Source organism: Vombatus ursinus, unplaced genomic scaffold (genome assembly GCF_900497805.2).
Source record: "Vombatus ursinus unplaced genomic scaffold, bare-nosed wombat genome assembly UNPS02014828.1, whole genome shotgun sequence".
NCBI classification, from domain to species: Eukaryota; Metazoa; Chordata; class Mammalia; order Diprotodontia; family Vombatidae; genus Vombatus; species Vombatus ursinus.
Window position 1 is genome coordinate 2,394,835 of NW_020954606.1, and position 22,237 is coordinate 2,417,071.

The following is a 22,237-nucleotide window of genomic DNA, read 5'->3' on the forward strand; positions in this document are numbered from 1 at the left end:
GGTTTAAACAGAGCTTTCAAGATCAACTGTTTTTAAAAGGCTTTTAAAAGTACCAACAACACTTCAATAACCCAAACTATTAATTATATTGAGAAATGAGTTTTGAAACAACTATCCTTCTACCTTTGAAAAGTGAAACCCTGGGTGAAGGAAGAGCCTGGTAGTTTTGTTTGAAAATACAATGAGATCAAAAATTTGGAGTTGCTTTTTTTTTTTAATTCCATAAAAACAATTCTTTCCTCTGCCAAGATCAGACACCAAGCTTCTACTCCCAGTGCAGTGAATGATTTTCCCACTACACCACATGGTCTCCTTTCCACCAGCTGTCCCCTGACATGGTGGGTGGCTGAGGCTGCCAGCTTCTACAAGTGAGAGAGAAATCAAGCTGCTGGTTCCTGCTCTCACATCATTTGCTGACTGTTAAGATGCTACAATGGAAAGAGGGCTGAATTGAGAATGAGGAGATTTTGGTTCTGGGTGGGGGGGGAGGGAGAGGAGTTGGGAGGTGGTACCATTAATTAACTGTCTAACCTCCTGCAGCCTCAGTGTCTTCATTAATAAAATCAGCAGAGTAGACTCCATAACTCCAAGACCCTATAGACAGGAATAAAACCAGGATTTGGTTTTTACCTAATGCAAGGCCATATGAGTACACTTCAAGTAGTAGGATCATAGATTTAGAGGCAGAAGCAACCTCAGAGGTATGACATATGAAAAGTTCAAGAGACACAATTTCTGAGTAATTAAGCAATGTATTAATTATGGCTAGCAAATAATTAATAAAAGGATGGTCATTTGGTTGCCTTTTGTAAACCAAAAGATTGATCTTGGCGGCCCCTTTCAACAGAAGACCTCTACTCTTATTTACTGAGAAAAAAGAAGCCATCCTTCAAGAGTTCCTTCTTCTTTCCAATTCTACATCTCCAACCCTCAATCATCCTTCATTCCCCTTTGCTCCAGAATCAGGGAATGAAGAGAGTCTTCTCCTTGCAAAGCCCCTCCTTCTTGTGATTTTAAGGCCAACTCTTTCTACCTAGGCTTCCCTTGTAATTATTTAATCTGTCTTTTTACCTTCAATCTATTTCTACCTTTTGGCTCCTCTTCTGACGCCTATAATCATTCCCAGATCTCTCTATCTTTAAAAATAAACAAAAAAAATCTTCAGCTGACTTGGCTATTGTCCCTGTCAAACAACTCTGAAAGATTTAAGAACTCTGATCAAAACAATGACCAACCATGATTCTGCAGGATGATGGAACGTGTTACCCACCTCTTAACAGAGCAGTGATGGCCTCAGGATACAGTTTGAGACGTGTAACATTTCTGGACAGGCCAATGAAAGAATTAGTTTTGATTGACTATGCTAATTTGTTAAGGGTTTTGTTTTCATTTTTTTTCCCAAAAGGGGAAAGAAGGTGGGAGAAAAAAGTTCTGTTAATTGGGAGAAAAAGATATAATCCTCTGTCTCACCTCTATTCTGAAGCCAAACTCCTAGAAAAAGTTAAACTAATTGCTTCCATTTCCTCAATTTTCATTTATTTTTCAGCCTCTTACAATTTGGCTTCCTACGCCAGCACTTGACTAAAATTTATTTCTTTGCAGTACCCATGTCGTCTTACTTGCAAAATCAAAATGGCCTCTTCTCCTTCACTCCTCTGTAGTGTTTAGCATTGTTAATCAATCCCTCCTGCAGAATACTATCTTCCTCCCTGCCTTTAATGATAATGCTTTCTCAGGCAGAAAAAATAACAAAATTCATCTGGAGAAAGAAAAGCTCAAGAATCAAAGGAGAGTTGATGAAAAACAAATGGGAAGGAGGAGGACCTGGTAGTATCAGATCTCCAACTATACTACACAGAGAAATGATAAGATGATCTGAAGAGGGAGTTTCAGAGGAAGAAAGCCAAGCTATCAATACCTATATGAAAAACGCTCTAAATCACTAGGAATCAGAGAAATGCAAACAAAAACAACTATGAGGTTCCACTTCATACATCTCAGCTTGGCAAAATTAACAACAACAAAAAAAAAGGAAAATGACAAATGCTGGCAGCAAAGTGGGGCTGTGAACTGGTTCATTAATTGGGAACTATGTACAAAAAGCTGTTACACTATTCATATCCTTTGACCCGGCAATACCACTGCTATGTCTGTACTCTAAGATGGAAAAGGAAAAGGACCAACATGTACTAAAATATTTATATCAGTTCTTTCTATGGTCACAAATAATTGGAAAATGTAAGGCAACCATCAATTGGGGAATGGCTATACCAATTACAATATATGAATATGATAAAATTTATTGTTGTGTTTTAGTCATTTCTGACTCTTTGTGATCCCATTTGGGGTTTTCTTAGTAAAGATATTGGAGTGGTTTACCATTTCCTTCTCTAGCTCATTTTACAGACGAGGAAACTGAGGCAAACAGGAGTAAATAACTTGCTAGGGGTCACATAGCTAATAAGTGTTACATAGTATAATAATTAACATATAATTATTTTGGAAAGGTAGATTAGAGTCAGATTGTGAAAGGCTTTAAATGACAAAGAGAAGAGTCTGGCAACTGTGAGCCAATGGAGCTTTACAGGTCACATTTAAACTTAGCAAGAGGTGTCTTCTTGACCCCAGGCCAGGCGCTCTATCCTCTGTGTCACCTAACTGCCCAACCTCACACATAGTCAGGGCTTACTAACCTACAGAATTAAACTGAACTGAATTACCTGAACTGAATACTATGTTTTAGTTTCATGTATGGTGTTTCACTTTAAGGCTTCTTAAGCAAGACTTGTAAATAAGGATGCATAAGATACTTGCCTGCCAGGACCTTTCCTAACTTAATCCCTTCCCTCTTCAAAATGTAACAATAATAACTTACATAATTTGTGGATAGGAGAAAAGAGAAGACTGTATTCAAATTAATTAAATTCAGGAAATAGCATAAATGTACATATCAGGACAACAAGAAAAAAACTTTTAGAAAAAAAAAAAAGGACCCTTATTCTTCACTAACTGCAAAATAAACAGATCACTAACAGAGAGTTTTTCTATAGCACAAGCTGGATTATTACATTATTTTCTACTGGAATATAAACTTTTTGAAAATAACACGTAAAAGTTTTGCTCTCATTATATTGCTATGTAAGAATATATAACTGATAATTTAAGGAAAAATCTTAAATAAATACAAGATACTGATTTAATCCCCAGAACAGCATTTGCATTGATTATTTATAGCTATGAGTAAGACTACCCCTCTCCCACACCATGTACATGCACGCGCGCATACACATATACACATATACACAGTTAAAGTTCTGATTGCTTAAATGTCAAGCCCTTGCGTTATTAGGGTGAGACAAGCTAGAGATTTAGCCTTCAAATTTACAATAAGCTGTGAGTTATTCATTGTACAGAAGAGGTCTTGGTGTAGATTATTTAAACACTGATAATCAGAGTAATTCCCATTAAAAACTAATCAATGCTTACATTTAGAGAGAACCAATTAAGTTTCTCAGTGAGGAATGGGCTCCTAGAGGTTAGTGGTCCATTTCTTGCTTTTCTGCAGGATTATTACTTCAGTGATATTCTTATCGAATTATTTTTGGTATCATTGGCCCACATTATATAGCATGGTGACAGCAGCTTGGCAAGCTGCATTCTGGAAAGTTACCAAATCTCTCTTTATCTTGGCAAATGACAAAGCTTAATGGTAAAATGAAAGTCTCTAGAGAGTGGTTCCCAGAATCAAAAGCTTATATTAATTACAATATATTCACTTTTATATAAAATTTACACTGTGGTCTTCCTATCTTCATAAAAACACATGATTTGATCATAATTTTAAAATTGAACGTAGGCATACAGTAATGAATACTTTTAACCTTCGTAAGTGAATTTACCTGTTTTCTCAATCTTTCAATTTAATTTTAATGATGATTATATTTCAATTTGTGGAAAGTTTCAAAGCTATATATATTAGGCTAAAGAGTTACAGTTATAAAAATTTATTAGATAAAGGAAGTGTTACTCTCCCATAGGAATAAGGAAAAAACTTGATTGTGTGGTAGTTGTACAAATAACCTAGTCACGGATATTTACTTTGAGTGAAAAAGAAAGAGAGTTGATCAAAATAAGCATCAAAGTGAAATAAGTGAAGTTTCAATGGAAAAAAAAATCTAATGAACAAATGAACATGCAAAGCCATATAATAAACCCTAAGCTCAGTATCTTTTCCCTCAAACTCCCTTCTCTTCCAAACTTCTCTACTGATGCTGAGGGTACACCTCCTCCTAGCCATCCAGGTTCGCTATCATGGGGTCTTCTGCTACTACTCCCTCTCTCTCACCCCACACAGCCAATCAGTTGCTCAGTGTCATTGATTCTACCTCTGCGTCTCCCACATTTGTCTCCTTCTCTCCATTCACAAGGTCACCATCTTGGTTCAAATAGCTTCCTAATTGGTTTCTCTGTCTATGGTCTCTCCCCCTCCCCAACTCATCCTCTACACAGCTTCCAAATGTAATTTTGTTTTAAAGCACAGACCTGTCCAGATTACTCATTCAGCTGACAAATTAGTGAATACTTAAGAACTTGATATACGTTAGGCACTTGGGAATATAAAGACAAAATGAGAGCATTTCTACCTCAAGGAGCTTGAATTCTATCAGGGGAGAAAATATGTGCACATATAAATACACAGAATGATTAAATACCTACTCAAAGATGGAGTGCATTTTCTGCTTAATCAACTTGAATGACTCAACATTACCTAGAGAATCAGATACAAACTCTTTTGTTCAGCATTTAAAGTCCCTCATAATCTGACTCCAGCCATATTATACATTACTCTGCTTCAAATATTCTACAGTCTATCAAACAGGCCTTTTTGCTGCTCCTCACATGTGAAACTCCACCTCTAATCTCTATGCCTTTGCTCAGAAAGGTGCCCCATGCTTGGAATGCACTCTTCTCACCCTTATCTCTAAGAATCCTTTGTTATTGTTGTCGTCCAGTTGTTTCAGCTGTGTGCAACTCTTCACGACTCCATTTGGGATTTTTATAGCAAAGATACTGGAGTGGTCTTCCATTTCCTTCTCCAGTTCATTTTACAGATGAAGAAACTGAGGCAAACAGGATTCAGTGACTTACCCAGGCTCAAACAGCTAGTAAGTGTGTGGGGGTCACATCTGAACTCATGTCTTCCTAACTCCAGACCTGGCACTCTATCCACTGTGCTATCTAGCTGCCCTAAGAATCCTTAGTTTCCTTCAAAGCTCAGATCAGAAGTCATTTCCCACATAAGGCCTTTTCTGATCCCCAGATCCTCCAGCTGCTAATGACTTTCCCATTGCTCCCAAATAACTTTTATTTATTTCATATACATGTGTAAATGTTGTCTCCACCAAAAGGTGGTAAAGCTCCTTGAGGGCAAGGATTTAAAATTTTTTTTTTGTTTTTGTATATCCAGCATCTCTCTCAGTATCTGGCACACAGTGAGTGCTTAACAAATACTTATTGATTGGTGAAACACAGCAAACATTATTGCTATTTGATTCCTAAGTTTTAAGAAAGGTGTTGGTAAGAAAAGTATCATTTGCTTTTGTTATTTTAGTAAAATGCATTCTTCCCTGCAAGATTTAGTCATAATCCTTGATCATAATCGTTCTCCCCTAAAAATGTCTAAAGCTGCAAATGAGATGTACAGGTACGAGGAGTAAGAAATAAAAACACTCATTTGGACAACTACAAAGCATACTGTACCTTGGATTTTGAAGATAACATCAGCAAGCATGGGTGTATTAAAGAAAAACCTGAGAGAAGTATTATAAAGCCATAGGGGTCTTTTGGTCTGATAGGATCTGCAATTCTTCAGGCAATTCATCTATAAGGCATTAAAAAAAAAGACATAAGGGAAAAAATGTTGAACAATAGGCTTGATTATTTTGAACCAGAAGCATAATCATTATAAATTGTCCATTTCTTTTAAGATCAGAGCCTTTTAGACGTAGACAGGAATTAGAATTATCTAATCCAGTGTTTTATAAACTGAGCTACAAGGAATCCTGAAACAACCCATGTATTTTTTTAAAATAAACCATACATTTGTTAAAGGGCATAAAAACAGTAATTTTCAAGGATATTACTATTAGTTCTACCATGTGCAAAAGGTTGAGAGCTACTAATTTAATCCATCCTCCACATCTAAGAACCCATGTCATGATTTAGTACAGTTTTTATGGTAATTATAACATCAACAAAGATAATATTATAAACCTACATATGGCAATGAGCTAACATTGCAAAACTCAATAAGCTTAGCAGTGACCTGTCCCAGAGGAACCAAGTTGCTTAATCTTGAAATTGATTTATTGGTGTAATATGCCTGTGTCTCAATTTTCAAGGCAAGCTAACACCAGCTTATTTCACAAGAAGAACTAATAAAATAGGGCTCAAAAAGCACTCTAAAAAAGTGAATTCTTATTCAAAGCAGTCACTGAATCTACAACTTACTAAAAAAAAAAGATAAAAACAAGATGATCTTAAGATCTTCCTTTCCCCATCACTGCACACCCTACTATTGTTGCTTTTCAGTGACACAAACATTAGAGAGTTTTTGAATACCACACAGTTGTAAACTAAAAAAAATCATTATTATCCATTTTATATGAGTGTATACATGTATATGAGAATTAATAATCAAGTAATAATAGCTCACATTCATATAATCCTTTAAGGTGTACAAAGTGCTTTCTTCACAGCAATCCCATAAGGTAGGGAGGGCAAATATTGTTTTTCCCATTTTACAGATGGAGAGCTGATATAAATAGGCTATTTCCCCAAAGAGGTAACATAAGTACCAAATAAACACTCGGAGAGTTCAATCACACAAAGAATTAAAACAATGCCAATTAAAAGAACTATCAAGTATCAACTTACTCTAGTAAAATTAACAAACCTAAATGAAACAATAAAAGTCAAACAGGCCAAGCTGGGTAAAAACAAGGACAGGCATATGTTACCAGTGGCCATGCAAACTAATGTAGTCTTCATGGAAAGCAGCAATATAGTGAGATTCAACCAGAGATGTAACTAGAGCAATGCAATTGACCATCCCTTTGGACCTATTAATTCTACTACTTGGGAATACAGCCCAAGGAAATAAATAGAAAGGGGGAAAAAGAGCCATTTTGAACAAAGATGCTTGTGATAACTGTACCACTTATAATAATAAAAAACTGGAAACATGCCAAATACTTAATGGAATAGCTAATCAGGCTGGAGGACATTAATGCAACTAAGCATTATATTTGTCTGACAAGCTATGAGAATTATGAACATATCTACGAAAAATATGAAAATCTTAAATTAGAAACATAGCTACATAATTTATAAGTATGTTAAAATACATTCATTATAAAAAGTACAATATGGAGTAGAAGCCAGTCATAAAATATTAGATATATAGATATATATGTAACTAATGCTGTCTATTTATAAGTTGCTGCTAATGTTCATGTTTGTATTTATTCATATTTTTATAGTATGGTTGACTAAACAACAAAAAAGGAAAAAAAAAGATCAAAAATGAAATCTGCTGTTCACCAAGGTGAAGGGTGAAGCAATATGAATAAAATCAAACTGAATGGCCCAACGTGAATTACAAAACAGAATCAAAATAATAACTGCTTTTGAGGGCAGAGTGGTACTGATTTGGCCTTACCCTGCCATGTGCAGAACATGGCAGATGCATCCAGAGAGGGAGTCCAAGTTAAGATTGGCCAACAGACAAGGCCCAGATTCTGTAAGGCACACCCCCAGCTCCCTACACCCAGGATCATCATACATACTCATGCAGTTGCAGCTGGGATCAGGGGGATGAGGGAGATGGAGGTGGAGGGTGGAAAGAGGACTTCAGCAGGTTGTCTCACAGAGGACAGAGAGTCTGGCTCCTGGTGACAGCTTGCTAATTTGCTCCTTAACCCAGAACAATTAAGAAAGCGGGGTGGAAAGTGTTTTTCTTCCCTCCACATGGAAAGAAAGTAAATCTCCTACTCCAGAGGGAAGAAAAGAATTTAGTACTTTGTAGTTATATAGTACTTTCCACTGAGAAGCCTCAAAGGATATAAGTATGAATTCATTTGCCACAGTACTATGCTGCGAAGCTAACAAGTCATTAGCCTCCCTGAACAGTCACTATCAGTCTGAAGATCAGTTGAGTGTTCAAAATAAAAAGCACCACCTTCCTTCCTCATCACACGATTATGTTTCAATGTAACCAGTCTGTTTCTTAACATATATACTTCAAGCCAAACAAGGAGAGCAGGAAGAGAGAGAATGCAGATAAATAGCTCTGTAGATACCCATAAACAACTAGTTTTCAAGCAGGGATTTGTAAGCAGGAGTCTGTTAATTTAAAAAAAAAATTATAATTATTTCAATATGATTGGTTTCCTTTGCAATCCTATGTATTTTATTTGATGCATTGAAAAAACTACTAAGAAGGGTTCCTCAAGCTTCATCAGCCTGCTGCAGGAGTTCATGACACAGAAAAAGTATGAACCTCAGCTCTAAAGAGTTGGAGGACCCAGAGAAATAGAAGATGATCTATGCGTACCTTGCTGCAGACTGCTTTAGCTAAATTGGATTATGGCTAAAAGCTGTAGCTATACCACAGAGACCTATGCCCTGGACTGTTGGCCATTATCTGTAGCCAACGAAACAGGTGGGGAAAGGCCTTTTATTCTATCCCATGCTTCTTCTCCAACAGAGAAGTAGATAAATGTCCTTTTCTTCATTTGGAAAACAGATATGTAAAATCTTAATTAAGTCCTCCTGATGTTTCTAAATCTATAAACTAACAACTTTGAAGCCTAAATAACAAGCTACAATCATAAGAGAAACAATTTACAAAATGCAATTAAAAAGGCAAAAGCATATATATTTTTCCTTTCAGGCAACTATGGGATAGTGGAAAAAGCTCTAGCTTAGGAGCCTGAGAACCTGGGATTGAATCTTGCCTTCATTTGCTACACACATGTATGATCTCTTCTATAAAAATATGGGGTGATGGACTATGACCTCTGAGGTCCTTTTCAGTTCTGGATCTGTGAGTTTATGACCTTTGCATACCATAGAACAGGATCTATCTTCTTGACCATTCTACCTGTTTTTGTTTGTTGCAGAAACTAAAGACTACACCTAGTACATGATGTATTGTACGCATCAAAAAATTTAATAAATTTGCCATTTAAAGTTGTTTATAAAATGTTTCTCTAACTGGGACCAAAGTTATTAAAGTTTAAAATACACAAGAATTTTATGATGATATGTACAAACATGAGTTATTCTTAACCTCTGAAACCACATTTATAACTATATTAATTCCTTGAAAGTTAGAACAAAGACAAAAGACTGGAAAAAAGTGAAAGAAGTTGTAAACTACCCACTATCTGTGGCATTTAAAAAAGTTCAAGAGACATAGTTTCTGGGTAATATAATCATTTTATTAATAATGCAAGCATTTTAATAAAAGGAGGGTCAACTAGCCATCTCTTTTTTTCAAAAAATTATTTTTTTTTTGGGCAGTTAGGGTTAAGTGACTTGCCCAGGGTGACACAGTAATAAGTATCAAGTGTTTGATCTGAGGCCGGATTTGAACTCAGGTCCTCCTGACTGCAGGGCTGGTGCTCTATCCACTGTGCCACCCAGATGCCCCTGGCTATCTCTTTCTTAGACCAAAGAACCCAACGGCAGTGGACTCACACTTCATATGCCCTTGGAAGAGGAGGTGTTCCTGAGGGTGACAATCAACTCTGATTAGTTAAAAATTAATGAGAAAATGAATATTACAATGAGTCTGGGCTATATTACAATAAGGGTCTTGGGATACAGGGATTGGGTTACCCAAACCTTGGTCAAAGAGACTTATCAATTTCCATATCACCTGTCTAATAAATGGGAGCATCAACATTTTCCCAGAACTTTCTGAGTAAATACAATGAACAGCAATGTACCCATTAGCTCAAACTTAGAATTTCTTTTACTGTCTTTGACAAGATCTCAGCCATCCTGGCTAGGTAAGTGTTTTAGAAGGATTTCTCACACTGCTTGATTTCTGGATGAAGAAGTAGAAAAGGGGAAAAACCTTGATTCTGATTCAATAATTAGTTATTAATACAAGAGAGAAATAATCATTTCTCACATCTCAAAAACAAAGGAAATGGGAAAAAGATCAAGGGGAAATAATTTAAGAATAATTAGATTCCTTGAAAGCCCTGACTAAACCCTTGATGCCACATTTCATGAAATCATAAACTGGAGGATAAAGTGAAAACAGAAGAAATTCACCTACTAAAAGAAACCTCAAAATTAAAACTTTAATTAGTATGAAAGCCAAAATCCAGACCTTACAATTAAAAAAAATATCCAAGGATAAAGAAAGATTTCAAGTTCTAAGGAAACAAAGTTTCAATCACATAAAATGCTGAAGCTACAACTATCTAAAAGCAAGAAAATCCTGGGATGTGACATTTCTGGTTTTTTGTTTTTTGGGGTTTTTTTTTGGTTTTGGTGAGGCAGTTGGGGTTAAGTGACTTGACCATGATCACACAGCTAGTAAGTGTCTGAGGCTGGATTTGAACTCAGGTCCTCCTGACTCCAAGGCCAGAGCTCTATCCACTGCGCCACCTAGCTGCCCCAGATGTGACATTTCAAAAGGCAAAATAAAGAAGGCTTACAACAAAAAAAACGATTTGAGAACTAACATAATCCTACAGGAGAAAAAAAATGGATCTTTAATGGAAAGAAAGATTTTTAAACACTCTTGATGAGAAGGTCTGGAGTTATATAAAAACTTTGAAATGCAGATAACAGGAGTAAAGAGAAACCCAGAAAAGTAAATATACTTGAGCAACTGGAAGGGGTTAAGTGATGATGAAGTTTTACATTCTAATAAGAGGAGAGTTAAGGGTTCCTTTAGAATCCTTAAAAATTCAAGGATCACAGAGGGAATTAAATAAGAATAACTGGGGTCTGGGAGTGGTTTTGTTCCATATTGATGGTCTTAAGAGAGGAAAGAAAAAAAGAAGGGAAAAGTAATATACCAGGGAAGAAACGAGGGGAAAAGGTATGCAACTGTTTCTCATTATTGGGCTATACAATATAAAAATGAAGGAATGAGTGGAGGAAACAGGCAGAGTCTCTCATCTGCACCGAACAAAGGAGGGTTGAGGGGCAGCTAGATGGCGCAGTGGATAGAGCACCAGTCCTGGATTCAGGAAGATCTGAGTTCAAATCTGACCTCAGACACTTGATACTTGACACTTACTAGCTGTGTGACCCTGGGCAAGTCATTTCACCCCTTTGCCTCACAAAAAAAAAAAACCTGAAACTCAAAGGAGGGTTGAATTACAGACATATACACAAAAAGTCTGATATAATAATACTTTAAACTCAACAAGGAAATAGGAAAAGATAGGGAAAGGGAGTTGGGAAGGAAATAAACTTCAACTTCATAGGTTGAAACATACAGGAAGAATTAAATGCAAAGAAATTGTAAGAACCAGTGACCAGGGGATGGGTGAGGAAATGAAGGAAGGGATAGTATGAAGTAGAAACAGATCTATTCAATTAAAATCACTAATGCTGACCACATTCCTTCTCTTTCACCACCTGCTTCTATGGAAAAAGGGTTGGGCAAAGAGATGATAAAGTATATGAGGATATGAAAGAAAGGAATACACAATACTCAAGAGTCAATCAACAAACATTTATTAAGGAAGGACTTACTATGTATCAGTCACTGTGTAGAGAGTGAGCATTTATATATTCTGTCCCAAAAGTCTTAGTGCAGTTTTAAGCTGCAAATTCTTCAAGCTGCTTACACGTATCGATGGGAGGAAGAGCTGCAGAAGAGCTTATGTTTGGAACTGACCATATTACTAGTGACTAGTGTGACTTTGATAATTCTACTTATATAGCAAACTGAATAGAGACTTGATTTGGAAAGGAGTAGAAAACTTAGAGTTATGACATATACGGATACAGGGAAACTGAGTCCAGAAACTCAAACTCCTATTGAACGAAAAATAAGAATATTTCTAGGAGACTCATCAATGAGCAAAAAACATCTTGAAGACACATGCAAAATAACTTAAGAATCTAACTGAAGCCTTATTGCTTTTAAGACTTTGGATGCCAAAGAAATTAAAATTGTTCTTGAAGGGTATAAATTGGAAATGAAGTGATAACTCTCTGACGTAGTTTTAATTGGTTTTATCTGCAAGAATGTAAAGCAAGCAGTTATAGTAGTCTCCTTCTGCAACAGTTTACAAGAAATACACTATAAATATTGTGGTTTACCCAGAGTTAACATGCAAAGGGCTGGAGCAGAATTTATTATACTTTGGGTGAACTCAAAAAAGCAGGACATGAATAGCACTTGAGGAAAAAATAGATATGATAGCTTTCTGCTGACTGAATGGGAAAAGAAAGGAAAACACTATTTTTCAGTTGTGCTTACCACCTTTACAAAAACTGATTATATTGTAGGGCAGAAAAACTTCATAAACTTCAAAAAAAGCATAAATACTAAGCACATGCTTTACTGACCACAATGCAGTAAAAATTACAATCAACAAAGCACCTTTGAAGAAAAGATTCAAATTTAAGTGAAGACTAAATAATTTAATCCTATACAATAAGTAGGTCAAAGAAGAAACCATAGAAACAATAGAGAATTTCATCAATGAAAATGACAACAATAAAAAAAAAATCACAAAATTTTTGGAATGCCTCCAAAGCTGTCTTGAAGGGGAAATGTATATATCTACATATTTTCATCAACAAAAGACAGAAAAAGCAGATGAATTACTTGACATGCAGTTAAGAAATAAGAAAAGCAATAAATCATAAAACTCCAACTAAACACAAAGATAGAATTTCTGAAAATCCAAGATTAAGTAAATAAATAAAATTGAAACCCAAAAGAATGATGAATTGATAAAACTAGAAAATTGTTTTCTGAAAAAAAATTAAAGAGATAAATTGTTAATTTGATTAAAAGAGATAAAAATAAATAAACCACATAAAAAAATAAAAGAGAATTCACAACAAATAAAGAGGAAAGAGGGAAGTCATTGGCAACTATTTTGTCTAGCTAACAACAAAATTGATAACTTAAATGAAATGGATAAATATTTATAGAAATACAAAACACCCAGATTAAAAGTAAAAGAAAGAGGATTTAAAAAATATAATCTAAGAAAAAGAAATTGAACAAGTCATAAATGAATCCAAGGATAAAATCCACAACCAAATGGATATACCAGTGAATCCTATCAAACACTCAAAGAATAATTAATTCCAATATTAGGTAAAACTATCTGATAAAACAGAAAAAGAAGGGATCCTACCAAACTCCTTTTATGACACAAATGTGATCTTCATACCTAAATCAGGGAGAGACAAAGTAGAGAGCAAAAACTATAGACCAATATCCCAAATGAATGATGATAAACTGAATAAAATATTAGAAAAGAGATTACAACAACATATTTAAAAGATTTTACACTATAATCTGGTTGGATTTATACCAGAAATGCAGATTTAATATTTTAAATATTTTAAAAACAACTAACATAATAGGCTACATTAAAAATAAAAATAATAAAAAACATATGCTACCAATAGATGTAGAAAAAAGCATTTTGTAAAATATAGCATATATTTGATTTTAAAAACATAGTAATAAACTGACTTTTACTTAATATGAGAAACAGTATGGATTTAAAATCAACAGGGAACGCTATATGTAATGGAGAAACAAAAAAGTCCTTTCAATAAAATCAGGGGTAAAGCAAGGTTATCTGTTATCACCATTAGTATTTGATACAGTTTAAGAAATGCTTGCTACATGGGATAGCTAGGTGGCACAGTGGATAGAGCTCTGGCCTTGGAGTCAGGAGGACCTGAGTTCCAATCTGGCCTCAGACACTTGACACTTACTAGCTGTGTGACCCTGGGCAAGTCACTTAACCCCAACTGCCTCACCAAAAAGAGAAAAGAAATGTTTGCTACAGTAATAATACAAGAAAAATAAATTGAGAGAATGAGCATAGGTAAAGAATAAACAAAAATATCCATTTTTACAGATAATGACAATCTCCTTAGGGAACTCTAAATGTAACTGAAAATAAATTGAAAAAATTACTTCAGCAAAATAGTAGGATATAAAATAAATCCACATAAATCATCAGCTTTCCTGTATATCACCAATAAGCCCAGCAGTAAGAGACAAAAAGAGAAATTCAATTCAAAATAACTACAGAAGGTATAAAATATTTGGCAGTCTACCTATCAATACATACTCAAAAATTGTTTGATTATAAATACAAAACATTCTTTATAGAAGTAAATGCAAGCTTAAATAACTAAAGAAATATTGATTGCTCATGGCTGTGCTGTGCTAACATAATAAAAATGATAATACTATCTAATTTAGTTTATTTCTTCAGTGCCATACCAAACTACAAAAGGGTTACTTTAAGGAGCTAGGAAAAAATAACAAAATTCATGTGAAACAATAAATGATCAAGAATCTTAAGGGAAATAATGAAAAGAAAAGGAAAGGAAGGGGGCCTAGCATCTCAGAACACACCTCAAACTGTATTACAATCCAGCAATTATCAAAACTATTTGGTCCTGGTTAAAAAATAGAAAAGTTGCTCAGTGGAAGATATCAGTTCAAAGAGATTCAGAAACAATTAGACATCGTAGCATAGTGTTGGATAAACCCCAGAACTCCACATACTGGAGTAATGACTTACTATTTGACAAGAAGTGTTAGGGAAACTGGAAAATAGTCCAGCAGAAATTAGATTTAAATTAACATCTCACATCATATGCCATAATAAGCTTCAAATAGATACATGATCTTTATTTTTAAAAAAAGTCACATAAATTAGAGGAGATGGGAAACAGATAGATACCTTTTGCAACTATGGGTAAGAGAAGAATTCTTGACCAAACAAAGGATAGATATGATAGGAGATAAAATAGTTTTGATTACCTAAAATTCAAAAGTTTCCCACAAACAAAATCAATAAAGTTAAAGTTAGAGGGAAACAGTTGAAAAAAAAATTTGCAGGAAATTTCTCTGATAAACATCTTATATCTAAGACATAGTGAATTGATTCAAATATATAAAAATAAGAGCCATTACCCAATAAATAAGTGGCTAAAAGATAGAAATAGGCAATTTTTAAAAGAAGAAAGTTAGTCTATGAATAATCATATGCATAAATATTTCAAATCACTAGTAGAAAAACTAAATTAAAACAATTCTGAAATTCTATTCATACTCATACTCATAATTGAAATCATAAGATTTGATCTGATAACAAAAAATAAAAATGACAATGTCAATTGTTGGAGGGACTGTGGGAGAACCAGGTATACTAATGTATTGTTGGTAGAACTATGCATTTGTACAGCCACTCCAATGCAATTTGGAACAATACCACAAAAGTCACTAATCTGTGAATTCTCTATGCAATACCACAACTAGGACTCATTTGTACAAAAACATTCATATCAGCACTTTTCATGGTAGCCAAGAAGTAGAGATGAAGAGCGTGCCCATCAATTGAGGAATGGCTGAACAAATGATGATACATTAATGTAATAGAATATTACTGTGCCAAAAGAAATGAAGTGAGAAGAGGGCCAGTATGAACTAATTCAGATTTAAGTGAATAGAAGCAGGACACATTATCAAAAGACTATAACACTGTCAAGAAAAATAATCTGAAAGCCTTAAGAACACTAATCAGCACAATGACCAGCTATGACTGAAGAAGACAGCTGTTCAGTACAATGACTCAAAAGGACTGATGATGAAACATGCATCCCACCTCCTGACACACAGGCGATGGTCTAAAGGTGCAGAACGAAACATACATTTCAGACATGGCCCACGTGTAGTTTTCATAGTGCTGTTGCTGCTGCTGTTACTGTTGTTTTGCTTAATATGCTTTATTTGTTATAGAGAGTTTTGTTTTCTTTTTGAGTAAGGGAGCACTGGGGGAAGAATGGATAACTAGTAATAACAATACAGAAAAAAAAATGCCAACAAAGTGTCAACAAAGCAATTCTTTAAATGCACAGAAGAGAAGAGAAAGAGGTTCAGAGGGAAGCAGAGACGAGGAAGACAGTTATGGAATTAACATACTAAATTTATCATGTACATAAAAAATAAACTGTACATAATAGAAATCAAATTTTGTAAACAATTCTATTTAACATTCTCTGTATGTGAAAATGCTTACATTTGTTAGTTCTTGTCAGGTTTATAACAAAGAAAATTTAAAAATTATTTTTAAAAAATAGTACTGTGCACTCACAGGCATACGTGAACCCACGTGGGTGCACACATGCACACACACACACATGCACACACTCTGACCCAGTGAAGTATTGTTGACCTGGCTCTCTAGTGAGAAATCATATCTCAAAATAAAGCTTAACCAAAGACTGAAGCAAACCTTAAACTAAAAGTTACTGAAGAAATCTGTTCTCTGAGCCTATGGAAATGTTCAAAAGGAGAAAGCATATAAGTAACCATTTTAAAAGGAAAGAGTCATTTACATCTTCATACACAAATGAACTAAAAAAATAAAGAGTAATGATTTTGACTTATTTTTACTAAAATATGGAAAAGATAAAACATGACTTAAGAAAAAGACTGATGTATCATTAGACTGTACCCTTGACTTATATACCCCTTTCTGAAGATTTTCTACTATTCATGAAAGAGAGATCAGAAAAGAAACTAGAGTTAACTAATTTACCTTCCCTGGTGTTTTCAATATACATTTAACCTTCTCAATCACACCTAAAACATCACTGGGGTCTTTCAATTTCTTCTTTACATCTTCTTCCAACTCATCCCATTGAAAAGCACCTGTGAATGAATGAGAAAATAAGCAAAAAATAAAAAAATAAATTCAGATTTAGAAATTGGCCACAGGGAATGAGGAAATTTAAGGAACCTTGCTGTCAAATATCAAATTGTCACACTTTACTCAATTACATCCTTCTTGTAAAGTCAAAAAGTTAGCAGCCCACACATTTTTTAAAAATTACTTTTTACTCTCCTAGTAAGGGAACAATGTTAGGAAAACAAATTCAAGTAATCATGCTCTTGTACTTGGCCTGAAGGCACAGGAAAATGACCCAAAGGCCCAGTTAGATCTTATTAGCTGACTTTTACTGTCAGTCACGGAAAATGCAGTAAGTTGGAGCATATCATTTGATCATCTAGGGCAGAACCAAAAATCCAAAGGCCAAGTCTACAAAGCCAAAATGAGTCAGGACTCAAGTTTTATGGAGTGAGTTTGGGATGTATATACACTCAATTCATATCAAGGCCCCCAGTGAAGTTTGAGGGTCAGACTGTTGATGAATAGTGTCTAAATTCTATCTTTACTCTGCTTTGACTGTGAAACACGGATACTAGGAATACGTTACTGAGATTCATGATGAAAGTTTGCCTTGTATGTCATTTACCAAATACATAAGCTCAAAACACCCTATTGACTGTAAGACACATGTAACACAAGAAACATTCATAAAACATCTATTGTATTGTATGCAGAGCACCATTACAGGTGCTGAAAGAGGCACCAGATTTAAATAAAATAAAATATCTACCATAAAAGAGCTTACAATGTAGTAGGGAGATGTATCAGATACCAATAAAGATAGCGCTCTCGCTCTCACTCTCTCTCTCCATGTATGTGTGTGTGTGTGCATATGTATATGTATGTGTATGAATATATGTACACACATATATGCGCATGACGCACATGCACACATATATGACTGCATTACAGGGTCACAAAATAAAATATAAGGCCAGAGCAGAAAGGGTCATTTACCATTGACAGGAACAAGGAAGGCTTCCTGAGTGAGAAAGCAGCATTTGAGGTGAGGCTGAAAGGCCAGAGAGAAGGTATTTTAGGCCTAGGCAAAAGGCACAGATCAAGAACAACAGCTTACAAGAAATAACACTTGAAATATGGCTCACCCAGATTTAAAATTAAAAATCGGAGCAGAATTTATGATGTAGGAAAGTTTGATGTACGATAGGGAGTAGTCCATTTTGACTGGGAACAAAGGAGAAAGGAGATAACATGAGATAACATGAGGTAGGAAAGTACTATACTATTGAGGGCACTGTCTCCTAGACAGAGGTTTTGAAATCTTACTACGCAGGTGATAAAATTAAAGACTCTCAGAATTTTGGGGGATCTCAAAGCCATCTAATCCAACCCATATCTGAACAAAAAACCCCTCTGTGACATCCCCAACAAGTGATAATCCAGGGTGTGCTTGGCCACCTAAGATGAAGAGAAGCCAATCTCTGCTCCTTTTGTCAGGAAGCCTTCCCTTTCACGGAGCTAAAATCTGCTTTGTGGCAACTTCTACCTGTTGCACCTCATTCTGTCTTCTGGAGCCAAGCAGAGTAAATCTAATCCCTCCTCCATCAAGTAATTGAGAGCCCATCAAGTAATTAAAGACAGCTACCATTCCTCTAAGTCTTTTCTTCCCCAGTTCCTTCAAGTAACTCATAAAACATTAGCTTTATCTAGACATTTACTAGCTTATCAATGTCTTTCCTAAAATGTGGTCCCTAGAACTGAACACAATATTCCAGGTGTGGTCTGACCAAAGTTATCACCTCATCCTTCCAATCACTGTGACTCTTTTTTTCCATGCTACCTTAGACTAAATTAGCTTTTTCAACTGCCATAAATTTTGACTCATATTAAACTTGTTGTTCAGTAAAGCTATAAACCTTTTTCAGATGAGTGGTTGTTTCACCATACCAAGCCCATCTTAGACGTGTCAAATTACAGTTATGAAAATGATCTGTAATTCATTAAGGTTGGGAAGTTCTAGTGTAGGCCCTTCCTCTATCAATTCCAATCTCAACTGGTCTATAATTCAGAAAATAATTCCTAGGGAGTTACCTAAGGAACTAAGAAGCTAAGTGACTTACTAAGGGTTACAAAGCTAGTAAATATTAGAGGTACAACTCAAGCCCAGTTCTTTCTGATTCCAAGGTCAATACTCTGTCAGTTACGCCATGCTTTCTTACTTTCTATTTATCCCCATTAAATTTCATCGCATTCTATTTGGCTCAAAGTTCTAGCCTGTTGAGATATTTTTAGATCCTGATTGTCATTTCACTTGTTAGCTATCCTGCTGGCTTTGTGTTATCCGTCGGTTTGATACGTACGTCATCTCTGTTTTCACTCACAGCACTGATGAAAAATATTAAACAACAGATGGCCAAGAAACAATCCCTGGAGCCCTCCATTTGACACCAACCTCCAAATTAACATCAACTTTTTAAAGACTACTTTCATGTCCAGTCAATCAACTAATTCTGAATTGACTTAACCTTTCAAGAGCGCATACACATCTCTCCACCTCATGCAATCAAAGTGTCAGAAGACACTTTGTCAAATGCTTTGCTAAAATCTAAGTAAACCATAGACTTATAGCATAGTCTGGTTCTGGTCAAAAAGGGAAATGAAGTTAATTCTGGCATAACCTATTCTTGATAGAGCCACACTGACCTTCTCTGATCAATACTTTCCTTTCTAAATATTCATTCTCTCTTTAAGAATAAAATTTTAAAATTTTACTAGGAATTTTAGTTGTTTGTCTAATCACTAGTCTATAGTTTGTGGAACAAACTTTTTTTGAAAATCGTGGCATTTGCCCTTCACTTTGGCTATCCATTGTCTTTCAAGATCACCAGTAGTGGCTCATCAATCATATCTCTTGGTTCTTTTGACTATCTGGGATATAGTTTATATGGGCCTGGTGATTTGAACTCACCAAATATAGCAAATTGCTCTTTTATTTTCTTTTGGTTTTCAATTTTCTATTAGTCTTTTTTTTCTCTTTTCCTTTCATCTGAAGGTTATTCTCCTCGTCAGGACCACAGAACATAACAATAACGATATGAAGGATGGGTTGTAGCAGCAAGAAGGTAAAAGCAGGAATAATTCAAATAAAGCTAATAGTATTGGCAAGTGGAAATCATGCCTATCCTAGACGCATAAGAGAAGCATTTCAGGGTTAGAACTGAAAAAAAGCTGTAACCGACTATATATGAGAGGTGAGGAAAAGAACCAAAGGTAACACCAATTGTGAAGGACACAGTAGACCAGGAAGAATGATCATGCCCCAGAAAGAAATAGTGAAGTCAAAAGGACGTTATTAATATATTACTATATTCTAGTATGACACAGTTCATACTCATTCATAAGTAAACCAGAGTTGGCTTACTCAATAATTTTTAGAGATGCTGAAATCTGTTTATACCAGTTTCTATGAATCACCTTTTTAATTGGTTATGCAGTGAAGTCACACTTTTTACTTTATATTTATGAAAGCATATTTAGTTCCCATCCAAACAAATAATATTCAGAAGTTTTTCCACAGAAAGTAGGAAAACTAGATTAAGGTTTTTGGGTTTGTTTGTTTTTTTTTTTTTTTGAGAAAAGATTCTGTAAACATAAAGTTAGTAAATATAATAGAAGAGAGGTTTTCAAGGGCACAATGGTGATTAAGAAAATTTTGTGATGAGAAATGTTTACAAAGTCCATTTTAGGATAAATAACAAAATCTTTACATTGGAATCTTTTTTTCCACCAAATATTTTGTCTGTTCACGTCATTTCTCTGCTGACAAATAGGTACTGGTTTGGCTACGAAGTTCAAATTCCTTTGGTTCCCATTCAAATCTTTTCTAATTGTTGTATTACCCTATGTTTCCAGTCTTCTTTCATCCTACTCCCAGACACATGTTCCAGCCAAACTAGATTATTCTCTCTTCCCAGATTACATCCTGCTCTTTCTGCCTTTGCTATTATTTCCTATATCTGGAATATCTTCCCTTCCTCCTACGAGTTCTACAACAGCAGGGACCCGGTCTAAACTTTCCATCTACTCCACTGTCTGGCAAAGCACTTCGGGTTTTATTTTGTTTTGTTTTTTGCCTTTCTTTGTATCACCATCATTTAGCACAGTGCTTGGCACACAGAAATACTTAACAAGTGCTAGCTGACAGACACAATAAATGGGTTAAAATTTCACACATGATTTATGGCATGTATGTCTAATAATGACCCAGCTATGCTATTTGAAATGCAAGTAATAGTGAGCAATAGGAAATTTCACCTCCCAAAACTTGGGAAGTGAAAAAAAAATACAAAAAGAGTAACATCCATAGATTCATTTGTTTTGAGGGATCTTTGAAATCAGTGCTATGAAACTGTATCTTCTCCTGTCTGTGGGCATCTATTGGAGAAAGAATTCTTATTGAATAAATGATCCTTACATAGATAAAATTTCCCTCTGGGAAATTTATTGGATCAGGAAGTGGAAGACATAACTGCTGGATCAGGCAATGTTACAGTTTTATGATATATAAGAATTACTTCTATGGAGATAAGAAAGGAAACTACTATACATTTTTGTAAAAATACATTCTAAAAGTAAACCCTTAAAATTGTTGGAACAATGTTGTTCGTTTACTCAGATTTCCTTTAGTGTTAGTCAGTATACAATATTAAAACAAGACTTTACAAAGCATATTCATTGTGTATACTTATTTAGTAATCTAAAACACATCCAAAAATAAAACCTTAAAAATGGGTGGAAATTCACTTGCCAAACTAGCTAATGATATTAGCAATCTTAGAACTTCAGTGATCAGAAATAGTATATTTATCTAAAAGCATATAAGAAACCATAACTTGACTAATTTTGGAAATAAAACAAGTAAGAAATTTAAATATACAGTGTTAATAGATTCTTAGACCATGGTTACAGAAGGCAAATATGTAAGCATTTGTCTAAGCATGCTGTCGTTTAGTCGTTTTTCAGTCGTGTCCAACTCTTCATGACCCCATTTGGGATTTTCTTGGCAAAGATACTGGAGTGGTTTGCCATTTTCTTCTTTAGTTCATTTTACAGATGAGGAAACTAAGGCAAACAGGGTTAAGTGACGTGGCCAAGGTCACACAGCTAATATGTGAACTCAGGTCTTCCAGATTCCAGGGCCAACACTCTATCCACTGCACCACCTAGCTGCCACTTGTCTAAGCATACCAAAATAAAATTTTGTGTTCTATATTGTTACTGTAAGAATATGTAACTCA

General features: G+C 35.0%; 1 protein-coding gene across 4 annotated transcripts in view; it reads right to left on the reverse strand.

Moving 5' to 3' along the window:
- Positions 1-22,237, reverse strand: part of RHOBTB3 (Rho related BTB domain containing 3) — an 83,450-nt gene that overhangs the window by 22,013 nt on the left and 39,200 nt on the right. For all 4 annotated transcript variants that reach the window (XM_027838473.1, XM_027838475.1, XM_027838472.1 and 1 more), the window contains exons 7-8: positions 16,848-16,960; positions 5,761-5,881 (exon numbers count right to left, since the gene is read on the reverse strand). In XM_027838473.1, the coding sequence (XP_027694274.1) occupies positions 5,761-5,881; positions 16,848-16,960 (234 nt within the window). The remainder of the gene's footprint in view (positions 1-5,760; positions 5,882-16,847; positions 16,961-22,237) is intronic.